At 38.4% G+C, this 14305-nt stretch overlaps 1 protein-coding gene across 1 annotated transcript; it reads left to right on the top strand.

Moving 5' to 3' along the window:
• Positions 1 to 7541: 7541 nt before the first annotated feature.
• LOC117986738 (organic cation transporter protein-like) lies at positions 7542 to 13082 on the top strand. Its single transcript, XM_034973610.2, has 6 exons — positions 7542 to 7748; positions 8560 to 8788; positions 9734 to 9989; positions 10136 to 10759; positions 11697 to 11878; positions 12921 to 13082. The coding sequence occupies exons 1-6, from the start codon at positions 7549 to 7551 to the stop codon at positions 13074 to 13076; spliced, it is 1647 nt and encodes a 548-aa protein (XP_034829501.1). The 5' UTR covers positions 7542 to 7548; the 3' UTR covers positions 13077 to 13082.
• The last annotated feature ends 1223 nt before the right edge of the window (positions 13083 to 14305 follow it).

Genomic DNA, 14305 nt, shown 5'->3' with positions numbered 1-14305 from the left:
AGCTATAGCAAGATTTTGTGCCAAATAAGTGAAAAAGTGATCCAAGTACGAAGGAAATAAAATAGTGCTAAAACATAGAAAAACGCAGAAATTCGAACTAATAACAGAATTTGACATGCCAGATTTTGAAAATTAAAGTTAAATACGAGTGTGAAAGTCGCGAATTGGATTATTAGTATAAAGTGAAATATCGATAACCTAAAAATTTGTGCATCAATCACTCTGCAAAATCATAGCGTAATTACGCGCATTGCCATCTAGCGAGCGTGCGCTGAACTTTCTGCGTGGAGCCTATATGCCGACACGTTGAACTCCGCTAGGTGGCGACTTCTTATCGATAACAAACGACTCACCGAAATAAACTTTTTTCTGTTGTACAAATGATTGAAAACTTGGATTCGAAATTTGTAGCACAGTCAAATGATTTATAGGAATTGAAAAGAAGTATTACCAGAAGATAGAGGTCGCTTGGTGTCACATCATAATACACAAATCTTAATACAATATGGAAGAAATAAAAAATATGTTACTGAACATGCAACAAGATCTAAAACAACAAAAACAAGACATGCTAGAGATGAAGGAAGATATTAAAAACACAATTAATAACAATATCAACGAAAAGTTTAACAGTTTGGAATTAAAAAACGAACTTTTGGAGAAAAAAGTCCTTGAACAAAGCACAAAAATAAGCTACCTAGAAAGACATACTAGACGCAAGAATCTTGTCTTGTTCGGAGTAGAAGAGCGAGAAAAATCTTACCACGACTTAGAGGACACAATAATTAATTTAATAAATACTTACTTCAAAATCCAATGTGATAGTAGCCACATCGAAGCTGTTAGAAGACTGGGAAAGAAAGGTGAGAAAGTCAGGCCGGTTGTGATATCGTTCTCTACATTGGGATTTAAAATCAAAATTCAAAAAAAACAAGCAATGTCTACAGAACACCTCGTACTACATGAAAGAAGATTACCCAATGGAAGTCCTTAACAAGCGCAAGGAGCTGCAAAGCCAACTACAGAAAGAGAAAGAGGCAGGGAATACTGCTTTTATAAAATATGACAAACTTGTTATATTGAACAAGAACAAGCCCGCTTCTCGCAACCACTTAAACAAGAGAAACCTCTCCGAATCCCCGGAGACTTCTCAGGCTAGCAGTCAAACAGCTCTACATAGTAATAAACAACCATCTAAGAAAAATAAAGCAACTTACATGAAAGATTATATAATACAAAAACCGAAACTAAACTATTCTCAGACACATTCTTCTCAAGGCCAAGCGAAGACAACACAGCCCAACGCAGTATAGCAACCACAAAAGGACCCTCTACCTCCCTACAATCTCCCAGTACGGCTGGTCACCGCGGGAGAGTTCGACCAAAACCCTCCAAGGAAAACACAAATGGTAAAGAAAAGCAAATTGAATATCTGTACTCTCAACGTAAAATCATTATCGTCAGCAAAAAAATTTATCGAATTAAAGGCAGCTCTACAAAACATTAACCATGATATATTAGGTATGAGTGAAGTCCGTCGTCTAGGAGAGAATATTATCGAGGATGAAGATTACATCATGCATTACCTAGGCACTACCAAAGGTCTTTATGGAGTGGGCTTCCTAGTCAAGAAAAAATATAGAGCAAATATTAAAAAATTCAGCGGAATATCGGAGAGAGTCTGTGTATTGGAAATCGAAATGGAAGACTTACTTTTTGCAATAATACAGGCATATGCACCTACTGAAGGCTCATCTCAAGAAGACATAGACAACTTCTATGAAGACTTGGCGAAAGCTCATGACTCTATCTCTACAAAATACATAATCTCTATGGGGGATTTTAATGCACAGATCGGGATACCCAAAAGCCATGAGCATTTAGTTACCGGCAAATATGGCTATGGGAACAGGAGCATACGCGGCGTAAGACTCATTCAATTCGCATATGAATACAACATGAAAATTATAAATACCATGTTCAAGTTAAAAGATAAAAATAGATGGACATGGATCTCTCCAGACAAAAATACAAAAAATGAGATTGATTATATTATGACTACAAAACCCCACTTATTTTCTAAATATGACGTACTATCGTCATTCTCCTTTTGCTCAGACCATAGATTACTAAGAGCTACAATCAATCTGAAATCAATGAAAAAAAGTAGGCGGAACTTTTCTAATATATCAACAACTCTGAAAACGTTGAAAGAGCAAGAAATATACCTTGAAAACCTAAAAACATATATACCGGAACTTATATCGACACAAGAAAACTATAAAGCCGATGAATACTGCCGAAAAATTATGCACGCTATGTTTGAGGGCTTGAAAAGTATTAAAAGTAAAGAAAGACGCAGAATTTTGTCAGAGGAGGCACTAGAGCTTATGAAAGAAAGAAACAGTTTACAAAATAAGTCAAAACTAAACAAGAATGATAGAGAAAAGCTGAAGGAACTCTACAAAATTACAAATAAAGAAATAAGAAGATGCTACGATACCTACAGAATAAACACCATACAGCGACACCTAGAAAAGTCTAGATCAGCTAAAAAAGCGAATAAAGAGCTAGATAGACAAAAGAATTGGATTATATCACTTCAGCGTGGCTCTACCAAATTCAAATCCCGAACGGAAATCATAAATATAGCTACAGACTTTTATACAAAACTATATAGCAAAACAAACTCATTAAATCAAACAAATATTTATAAAACATGCAAAGATACCTCCCCAATTCAAGAGTTCACGGAACCTGAAATCCTGGAACAAATTATGAAGCTCAAGTCTGAAAAAAGCCCGGGGCCAGATGGAATCACAAACGAATGCATCAAATTTGCAAGGACTTTACTACTGTCACCTATCACACTCCTATGGAACAAGATATTGCATGAAGAGTCTGTGCCACAGCTATGGACGGAATCTGAAATCATCTTACTATATAAAAAAGGCGATCCAGCGGACATAGGGAACTACCGTCCTATAAGCCTCATGCCTTGCCTCTACAAATTATTTGCTTCCTGTTTGCTCGAAAGGATATCGCCAGACATTGACGCACATCAACCAATCGAGCAAGCAGGATTCAGAAGCTACTTCAGCACCGTGGACCATATTCAAGTAGTCGACCAAGTAATAGAAAAATATTTAGAATTCCGAAGACCATTATATCTAGCTTTCATCGACTACAAAAAAGCCTTTGATTCAATATCACACGATAGCATCTGGAAAGCATTAAAAGCTCAAAATATAAAAGAAAAATTCATAAACATTTTGAAAAATATCTATGCCAATAGTACGAGTAGAGTCAAGTTAGATAGAACAGGCACAAAAATTAACATAGATAGAGGCGTAAGACAAGGGGACCCGATCTCTCCAAAACTGTTTATAGCCGTCTTACAACATATAATGGAAACATTACCATGGTCTAAACAAGGCATCAATATTAATGGGAAGTTTCTAAGTCACCTCAGGTTTGCCGACGACATCATTCTGTTTTCAGAGACCGCACAGCAATTAAATGGTATGATCGATAACCTACATCAGGCTAGTATCAAAGTTGGATTAGAAATGAACCTCGACAAAACGAAAGTAATGACTAATTTCCACAAATCACCCATTTTGGTAAATAACATACCTCTCGAGTTTGTAGAAAAGTACACCTACCTTGGCAAACAGATCTCTTTTAACAATGAAAGAAATATAGAAGAAGTAGAGCGTAGAATAGCGATCACCTGGAATAAATACTGGGCTCATAAAGAAATATTCAAATCGCAGCTCCCGTTGCCCGCTAAGAAAATAGTTATGGATTCAGAAATATTACCATGTCTTACCTACGGTTGCCAAACTTGGACGTTTGATCACAAAACCAGAAACAAAATTCAGACTACCCAGAGAAAAATGGAAAGAAGTTACCTAGGCATAAAATTAAAAGATAGGGTGAAGAATGTGGACATTCGCAAGAAAACAAAAGTCACTGACGCCTTATCTTTCTCACTACAAAGGAAATGGAGGTGGGCAGGTCACGTGGCTAGATACGGTGACGATAGATGGACCACAAGATCAGTTAGATGGTCGGGACCAAGAGGCACCAGAGCCAGAGGCAGGCCATATGCCAGATGGGTAGACGAAATAGTGGAGATAGCGGGTCGAAGGTGGCTAGCCTCAGCTAAAGATAGAGCCAAGTGGAAATCCTTGGAGGAGGCTTTTACCCGAAGGGGGTCCATACATAAACTTTAACTTTACATTATAATATAATTAGACCTAGGTACTTATGTAAATAATTTGTAATACTAACATACTAACCCTAATTTTAATTTTATAATATTAACTAACTACTAATCATAATTATTTTAAGTACTTACTCACTATAACTTTATGTCAAAAACTGTATGGAATTAAATAAAGCTTTATTATTATTATATTATTATTATTATTTCTACCCCTTAGGGGTTGAGTTTTCAAAATCCTTTCTTAGCGGATGCCTACGTGATAATAGAAATCTGCATGCCCAGCCCGATCCGTCCAGTAAGTAGTTTGAGCTGTATGTTGATGAAAAAAAATGAAAAATGAAAAAATATTTATTTACCATATCATAGATCAGTTGATCACCTTTTCCTTTTATATATTTAGATTTAGTGAATTAATCTGCTAAAAAATAATTCAGGTAGCCCAAGAACCTGTAAGGACACGTCCAGGCAAGAAGACTCGGCCTCAAGGCCCGTGCCTACCCCGAAAGACTTTAGTTTGTCGGGAACACACCACAACTAACATTTAATTTTTTCTGTGATGTTAGTACACATTCATGGTTTTCGGATTTTTTCCTTTACTTGTGCCTACCTACCTACCTGCCGAATTTGAAGTACCTATATTTAAATCGTCCTTTGTTTAACTCCAGAAAATGCTAACGACCCGTGTGAGATAATTCAGTTTTGTACAGATACGAGATAACTATAATCAGATAAGCTACAACAGACTATCCTTATAATATTACATAAACTTTATGATCAAATTATTATATCTAAACTAGGTACCTAGTTGATTCGCCTCGGCTTTGCACGGGGAGCCTACGTATTGCCATTTAAACAAATATTAAATATAACCTATATATAAAATTCAAAGTCCTGACTGACTGACTGACTGACTGACTGACTGACTGACTGACATAGATATCAACGCACAGCCTAAACTGCTGGTCCTAATGAAATTTGAAGGGTCTATTCTTTGTGAAGAGTAGGTATCCACTAAGAAAGGATTTTTCGAAATTCCACCCCTAAGGGGGTTAAATGGGGGATGGAAGTTTGTATGAAAGTCGGTCATTTTTCAAGTTATTTGCATGAAAATTGGTGTTTGGGGTTTCGATTACAAATGAAGAAGTTAGGTGATGTTAGGTGTCAGCTAAGAAACCCCCCCTAAAGGGATGAAATGGGGGTTAGAAGGTTATATGAAAGTCCTATGTTTTTGAAGTTAGGGACGTGAAAATTGGTATTTAGATTATTAAGCTTTAAATAATCTATAATCTATCTATATATATAAAATTCAAAGTCCTGACTGACTGACTGACAAAGATATCAACGCACAGCCTAAGCCGCTGGTCCTAAAGACATGAAATTTTAAAAATTGTTTCTTTGACATTACAACCTTTGTAAAAAAGTGAATTATGAAAATCGGTTCTTTGAAATTACTACCTTTGTAAAAAAGTGAATTTTGAAAATTGGTTCTTTGACATTACGACCTTTGTAAAAAGGCAAATGATTAAAATCGGTTCAAAGACGGAGTTTTAGAATAATAATTTCGACAAAAATTTTGATTCCATATCCCGAACTAACTCTATTGTTTTCTGATTAAAAAAAAACTATGTTACTCCGGAATATTGGCTATAAGTACGCATAGAGTAAGCGGTGATATCCTAGTGGTTACGACGTCCGCCTTATTTTCGGGAGGTCGGGGGTTCGATCCCGGGCAAATATCAATGGTTGAAACATCGTGAGATAACCTGCATGTCTGAGATCATGTTTCATGTTCTCGAAGGTATGTAAAGTCTGCCAATCCGTATTGGGCCAGCGTGGCAGACTATGGCCTAAACCCTTCTCACTCTGTGGAGAGGCCCGAACTCAGTAGTGGGCCGGTAATGGGTTGATCATGATGATGATGGTTAGCTATAAGTAAGTTCAAATCTGTTCAGTAGTTTCAGCGTGCACAGACAGACAGACAGCCAACAATATTAATATTAAATGTACAGGAATCGTCCAGTTACAGTTTTATTATTATACTTAAGTATAATAATAGTAGATATAAGATTGTACTGTTTGAAATGCCGCTATCTTTTTATTTATAATAAGTACAAATAAAACGGACTAAGACCCAGCGCGTGCCAGACCTTCGTTATTTTATAAAAGCTGATGGTTTCTCTGCGTATTTAAAAAAATTACGACAGTGCATAATCAATATAAATTTTTGAAAATTTATTGTACGTACATAAAAACATAAATAAATTAAAAAAGTGACTGTCATAATGTAAATATCAGAAATAAAAATAAACTTGTAAGGCCCGCCTCTAGGCTAAGTAAAGTTAGCAATTCATTTGCTAGTAATTCTATACGTTTTTATAATAAGCTTCCAGAAGACATAATATAATTAGAGATGTCTCTCAACAAGTTCAAAGTTTTCATAAAATGTAAACTAATTGACAAATCCTATTACAATGTAAAGGTTTATTTAAATGATAAGCTTGGGAATGAGTTGCTTAACGGCCTTGTGATAGTTCTAATAAGTTTAAATAATTTTGTAAAGTGGTGATAATAAAAAGAATACCCGGCTGAGTTTGTTGTGGGCTCTTCTCAGACCTGGGCGCGTTTGGAACCCTCGTAGCTTTAGTTTTAAGTTTGCGTAATAATAATCACCACTATATTATCTTACAAATCCAACATCTGACTATCAAAAAGAGTAATTAATTACCTGTTTTGAATAAATCATTTGATTTTGACTTTGACTTTATTGTTCACAACGCAGGGAGGAACGACCAGTGACCATGAAGTTTGGACCATGGTGGCTTTGGGAGATAACAGGTAATAAAGGTGTAAAAATCTTACTTCAAAGTATAAAGTCTAGACAATATCAAAATATTAGACTTTACATTTTGACCAAGATTTTTTATACCTTTGTTAGGTACCTGATAACTCCCAAAGCCACCATGATCGCTTTACAGTCGTTGATATGTTCTCCCTGTGTTGGGGACAATACGCAGAGAAACTTTCAGCTTTTATAAAATAATGAAGGTCTGGTACACGCTGGCTCTCTCTCTAAAACAGTATCGTACCCACAGCGTGAACCGATGGACCAACAAACTTGAAATTTTGCATGTAGCCTCTAATAACGTACACGCACACTAAGATAATACATTAAGGAATCCCAACGGGATACATAAATATCCAAATCCGCGCGGAGTTACTAAACTCGCAGATAGTTGTAAAGTTATCTTGAGAGACGACAGTCACTTGTCAAATGCAATACATTCAAGCAACGAGTATATTATGATAAAGTAAAAAAAATGCTCCTCGATGAAAAAATAGAAATTGGTAATAAAAAGGAGGTAAAGAAGAAGTTAGACTTGGACGACGTGCTGACGGACGAGCTGGGCCAGCTGGGCAAGTACCAGCTGGTGACTATGCTGCTGGCGACGTTTCCGGTAGTTCTCGCAGCGATGGCTACTAGTGAATATATTTTTACTACCGCGAGGATCCCTACGAGGTATTAACTTACCCATACATATATTACAAGGCTCAAAAGGGCTAGAACCCAGAGCCGTAAAGCATAGATTAATTATTGGTCCCGTAAAGTCACTTGAAAAAATATATTGTAAATTTGAAAGTGCATCTGTCAGTCCGCTAGATTTTCAATTAACTTTAGCCCATTAATTTAAGCCGATTTTAATGCAGACAAAGATAGTTTGCATCCCCAGAAAGGACACAGGCTACTTTTTGTACCGGAAAAACCGCAGATTTAGAAAAACCTAAACCCGCGCCGATTAAATCGCGGGCAAATTCTATCTAGTAAAGAGATAGGTTGCATCCCGGTGACGGATATACTTAGGCAACTTTTTATCCCGGAAAAGAAAAGAGTTCCCACGAGAATTAAAAACCAACTTACACGTATGAAGTCGCGGGCATAATCTACCTAGTTGTTAATATTAATGTTCGCCCTCTCTAACATTATGCGGAATTTTTCCTCACGATGTTTTCCTTCACCGTTAAAGCAAGTGATATTTAATTATTTAAAACGCACATAACTCCAAAAAATTAGAAGTGCGTGCCCGGAAACAACACCCTCGATCTCAATTTGCCTATCATAGAATTGCTCATGACGAGTAGTTACTCGCGCTGAGCTCCTGTGGCCACATTTTCATCTCTTTATTATTTATTCACCTTATTATCAGTTTTCTTTTTTTGTCGACGAACGTATGATAATGACTGATTAGTGATTACTAGACTAAAGTCATAAAAAATTAAAAGGAAAGTGAAAAAACTATAATTAGATACAGACTATTTATTAACAATTACAGATGCCTAATACCACAATGCGACGGAGAAAATCCTCAGTATGCTCCAGAATGGGTACTTAACTCCATTCCAGGCACCAGCACGAGCAGCTTCGACAACTGCGAGCGATACCAGAACAGCTCCCTAGCGAGCGGCGGCGCGGGACAGTGTCCTAAGGAGTGGTTCGACTCCACACACACTGAGCCTTGCGAGGAGTACGTGTACCAGAACACGCTGAGCATTGTGTACGACGTAAGTACATAACGCCATTCCAGGCACCAGCACGAGCAGCTTCGACAACTGCGAGCGATACCAGAACAGCTCCCTAGCGAGCGGCGGCGCGGGACAGTGTCCTAAGGAGTGGTTCGACTCCACACACACTGAGCCTTGCGAGGAGTACGTGTACCAGAACACGCTGAGCATTGTGTACGACGTAAGTACATAACGCCATTCCAGGCACCAGCACGAGCAGCTTCGACAACTGCGAGCGATACCAGAACAGCTCCCTAGCGAGCGGCGGCGCGGGACAGTGTCCTAAGGAGTGGTTCGACTCCACACACACTGAGCCTTGCGAGGAGTACGTGTACCAGAACACGCTGAGCATTGTGTATGACGTAAGTACATAACGCCATTCCAGGCACCAGCACGAGCAGCTTCGACAACTGCGAGCGATACCAGAACAGCTCCCTAGCGAGCGGCGGCGCGGGACAGTGTCCTAAGGAGTGGTTCGACTCCACACACACTGAGCCTTGCGAGGAGTACGTGTACCAGAACACGCTGAGCATTGTGTACGACGTAAGTACATAACGCCATTCCAGGCACCAGCACGAGCAGCTTCGACAACTGTTTTGCCTATATGTAAGCAAACATGTACATATTTGACTGCCCTCTGGGAATTAGTTCTTGTTGCCGTGGTATGAAATAATTTCAGTGCAATCAGATCTGCTTTCAAGTGATGATGCAGCCTAAGATGGAACGCACCTGTCCAGAAGATGTTGATTCACTCTTGGCAATCAGAAACGAGAAGGCCAATCGATCTGTACGTGTCAGTGAAATTTTTACTACGTACACCCATGTAGACCTTGACGATGCTTTGAAGTGCTAGTAATAAAGCTTGCATTGGAGAAACATTCCATTTCTGTTGCATTTACGCAAATTTTGACCATTATTTTTTCAATGTCTATTCTGGGTTTCTAGTTTGGGTTGGCGTGTCAAGAATGGAAGCGATCGCAGATAGGCTCGTACCGAACGGTAGGATCAATGTTGATGTTACCAATCACCGGCTACATCTCAGACCGCTGGGGCCGGCGCGTGGCTCTCATCATCAACACCTTCAACACCGGCTGCTTGGGGCTCGTCAGGTCCTTCGTCAACTCCTACGAGTGGATCCTTGTCACTGGGGTCCTTGAGGCAGCTGTCGGTGGTGCGGCCTTTATGTCGTGTTATATCTTAGGTAACTAGGTACTGATTTATCAAAAAAAAAATCTGAATGCATGTATTCAAATAGATAGATCTACTAAAAATAATTACTTCAGAGTTAAAATGAAGTGTTCAAATTCAAATTCAAATTTCTTTATTATTATTTCTTTATTTTTTCAGTGACAGAATTGGCTGGTCCTCAAAGTCGCGTGATCGCAGGAGCCACTATGTCAACAATATATGCGTTAGGACAAGTCACCCTTGGGCTGGTCGCGTGGGGCGTGCCCGACTGGCGTCCTCTGACACAAATTATCTACGCTCCACATCTGCTTATTATAATGTACTTCTGGATTATATCTGAATCGGTCCGCTGGCTCATGAGCAAAGGTCGATACGAAGAGTCTGAAGCCATTCTTAAAAAAGTAGCGAAAATGAATAACAAATCTTTGTCAGATAAATCTTTGCAAGCGCTCCGTGACACCGCAGAAGCTGAGAAGTTAAAAGAAAAGCCTAACGAACCTTGGTTGCCGATTCAAGTCATAAGATCTCCGATTATGCTATTGCGCTGTACGGTTATTCCAATAGTGTGGATCACAAATGTACTGGTGTATCATGGATTGATCATTAACTCTGTGAATCTGTCAGGAAATAGATATCTAAACTATATTTATGTGGCTCTGGTAGAAATTCCTGGGTTTTGGACCGCCATCTTGCTGTTGGATCGGATCGGTAGGAAGCCAGTGCTGATCGGTGGATTCTGGTTATGTGCGGGATGTCAGTTTGCATTTGCTTTTATACCAAGTGGTACGTAAAACACTTATTTAATACAATTTACTGGCTCGGTGATTCAAATTTGGAACTTTATATAGCGGGTTTAATGTCTTGTGTGGATCAAATCTAGGAAGCAATTCAAAAACCCTCTTTTTGTTGACCGATTGATCTGAAATTTGGTACAAACCTTTTGTTTTGATGAAAATACAATCATGTATATTCAGTATCATTGTAAATCTAAAAAATCATAAAATGTCGGATCACATATTTTTAACCTCCTCAATATTCGTGTGAAATGAAAGAGCATAACTATTAGAATAAGTTTGTAGGTACATCGTGTAGAAATTCCAAATCTTAGATGGCCGCCAGGCGCCACTACAAAACGGCGTATTAGTTTTTTCAATCTCCTCAATATGGGTATCAAATGGCACACTTTAGCGATGGAAAATTCGAATTGAAAATGGCATCCGAAACAAATTGGCGGATCATAGAGTTTAGACAGTCATTACACTGAAAACTAGGTAAACTAGGTATTTTGGATGGATTATGTATTGATTGAGGAGTTAGATTGCAACCAACTTGAAAGAAAGAAACTTTGTAATGATGAAGCACTAAATGAGCTAAACAGAATGAGAAATATTAAAGTAACTAGTTAACAAAAAAAAGTAACTAACTAAATAAAAACCTAAAAACATGAAAATAAAATAAAGTAATAATAAAGATCGTGTGGCGTAGCCTAACCTGACTAAATAAAAATTCTACTTTATTTTAGTTTGGTCTATGCTCTAGTGGCTCTAGATTGACGTAGAGAGTGGTGTGGTACGGAACCTGCTTTTTTATTTTTTAGCTTTTAGTGTATTATCTGCTTCATTATTATGTTTCTTTACAATAAAACAGCTTAACCTAATTTTTTTTACTTCTTTTATTTTTAAAATCAAAATACGTGAAACCCCTGTGTTTACCTTTGCAGGATACAACGGCTTATCGCTTACGTTTTACTTAGTCGGTAAATACGCCATATCCACCGTGGTGACGTCGGTGTACGTGTACACCACCGAGCTGTACCCCACCAGGTACCGCCACAGCCTGTTCGCCTTCACGTCGATGGTGGGCCGGCTCGGGGCCGTCGTGTCACCTCTTACACCTGCAATGGTAACCATCAAAATATATCGAGAGCGGTATTGCTTATTTGTGTTACCACTCAGTTACCAGAGACGGTTACTGAGAGCGGTATTGCTTATTGGCGTTACCACTCAGTTACCAGAGACGGTTACTGAGAGCGGTATTGCTAATTTGCGTTACCCCTCAGTTACCAGAGACGGAGACGGTTACTGAGTGGTCGGGCAACTTTGGTGGTCCAAATTTTTTATCTTTGCCTTCATGCCACATATAGTATGCTAAGCCATCATAATAAAAGTAATTTTGCTAGAATCTTGGTTAGTTTAGGTTAGGTTACTCTTAGCTTATACTTATTATCACTAAGTTAAGTTCCAAGTCGAACGTTCTCTCAGCCAAGTTGCATGAGGGAGAATTTGAGAGCTTAATAGCATTGATTAATGCAGTCAGATGCATATATAATTTTCCATTAGATAAGGAGTAGCACAAACGGTTTTTGTGTTTCAGTAATATTTGCATTCTGTTAAACAAACTTTATGTGACATCCAATCTACTGGCATGAAACGTTTTTGCTCAACATTTCTCATACGAACCGCTAGGGTTTGATATGCCCTTCAGTATGGAGTCTGTGTTTCCTGCCACGAATACCTTAAATACCTTCATCGCCAGAGTGGATGATAGATAGATGGCACGATTGTCAACAAGCGCAAGCCTATCCTGTCATACTAAAAAATCTTTCGTAACGAGGGTTCCGTACTACAGTCGTATTTTTTCGTCATTTTTCACGATAATTCAAAAACTATGATGCATAAAAATAAATAGAAATCTGTTTTAGAATGCACAAGTAAAGCCCTTTCATATGACACCCCACTTGATATATGTAGTTATCTTAATTCGAAAATTGAAAGTACTAATTTTTAGTTCATGACTACAATTTAGTTTTTTTGTGTGATGTAACCACAAATTCACGGTTTTCTGTCTGTCTGTAACAACGTGATCCTATGAGGGTTTCGTTTAATAAAAAAGAGACTTTATGCCTCAAGATTTTCTGATGAAGCCTGGAACTTTGTGTTTTCAGGCATTAACAATTTGGGAGCACTTCCCATCTGTACTGTTCGGTTCGTTCGCGCTGCTGTCGGGGCTGCTCCTCTTCCTGACTCCGGAGACCCTGGGCATCAAGCTGCCTGACACCATGGAGGAAGCTGAGCAGTCGAGCTCGCAAACACGAAAGTGATCTCTACCATCATTGATAAAATTTTCTTTGTTATTTTTAACGATCATGCCTTTTCAATATGACGTCACAAGCAGTGTGAGGGATGTAATCCATTTGATTTTATCAGTATTATCCAAAAAATTGTAATTATATTGAAGTTGGTATAGAGGGTGACACCTAACCATGATAGCATTGACTAAAGCTAACATTGACACTATTATAGTGCTTTCTAGGGTGAGTAGTGACTAAATTGTGATGTTTTAGACCGAATGCAAACTTATATGGTCCAAACGTAGGTACTTGACCGACGCGGACGTGGCGCGGCAAATATAGTCTATCATCATCATCATGATCAACCCATCACTGGCTCACTACAGAGCACGGGTCTCCTCTCAGAGTGAAAAGGGTTTTGGCCATAGTCTACCACGCTGGCCAAGTGCGGATACACACACTTTTGAAAACATTATGGAGAACTCTCAGGCATTATGAAACTCAGGTTTCCTCACGATGTTTTCCTTCACCGTTAAAGCAAGTGATATTTTAATTACTTAAAAAACGCACATAACTCTGAAAAGTTAGAGGTGCGTGCCCGGGATCGAACCCCCGACCTCCGATTTGAAGGCGGACGTCCTAACCACTAGGCTATCACAGCTTATGGAATATAGTCTATATAATGTTATAATTATAATTAAAAGAAAAATAATATGACGGACTGACTGATCTATCAACGCACAGGTCAAAATACAGGACGGATCGGGCTGAAATTTTGCATGCAGATAGCTATTATAAGTCTTAGACGCCCGCTAAGAAAGGTTTTTGAAAATTCAACCCCAAAAGGGATAAAATAGGAATTTGAAATTTGTGTAACCCACGCGGACGAAGTCGCGAGCATAAGCTAGTTTTTAAATAAAATATCAGCTGATTGACGCTAGAAGTCAGTGAACTTTGCGTAGAACTTTAAAAGATAGCGCGGGGTCAATGCCGTGTCGTAGGCGAGTCATTGACCCCGAGTATTGCTCACTATACATTGCGGGTTTCAAATATTATACTAAATCACTAAAACTACAAGTACCTATAAGAGAAATGGTTATTGGCATTGGATTGTGTTTAAGGTAGTAAATAGTAGAGCTAAGTATTTTCGAACGGTCTACGAGTAAATACACCCAATGTCACACTTTTATTAAAATACTTGCAATAAATATTTATGATAAGTATCCGAATTTACGCTATTTTATTAACCGACTTCAAAA

Source organism: Maniola hyperantus, chromosome 11 (assembly GCF_902806685.2).
Source record: "Maniola hyperantus chromosome 11, iAphHyp1.2, whole genome shotgun sequence".
Lineage (NCBI taxonomy): Eukaryota > Metazoa > Arthropoda > Insecta > Lepidoptera > Nymphalidae > Maniola > Maniola hyperantus.
This window is presented reverse-complemented; position numbering and strand designations above follow the sequence as displayed.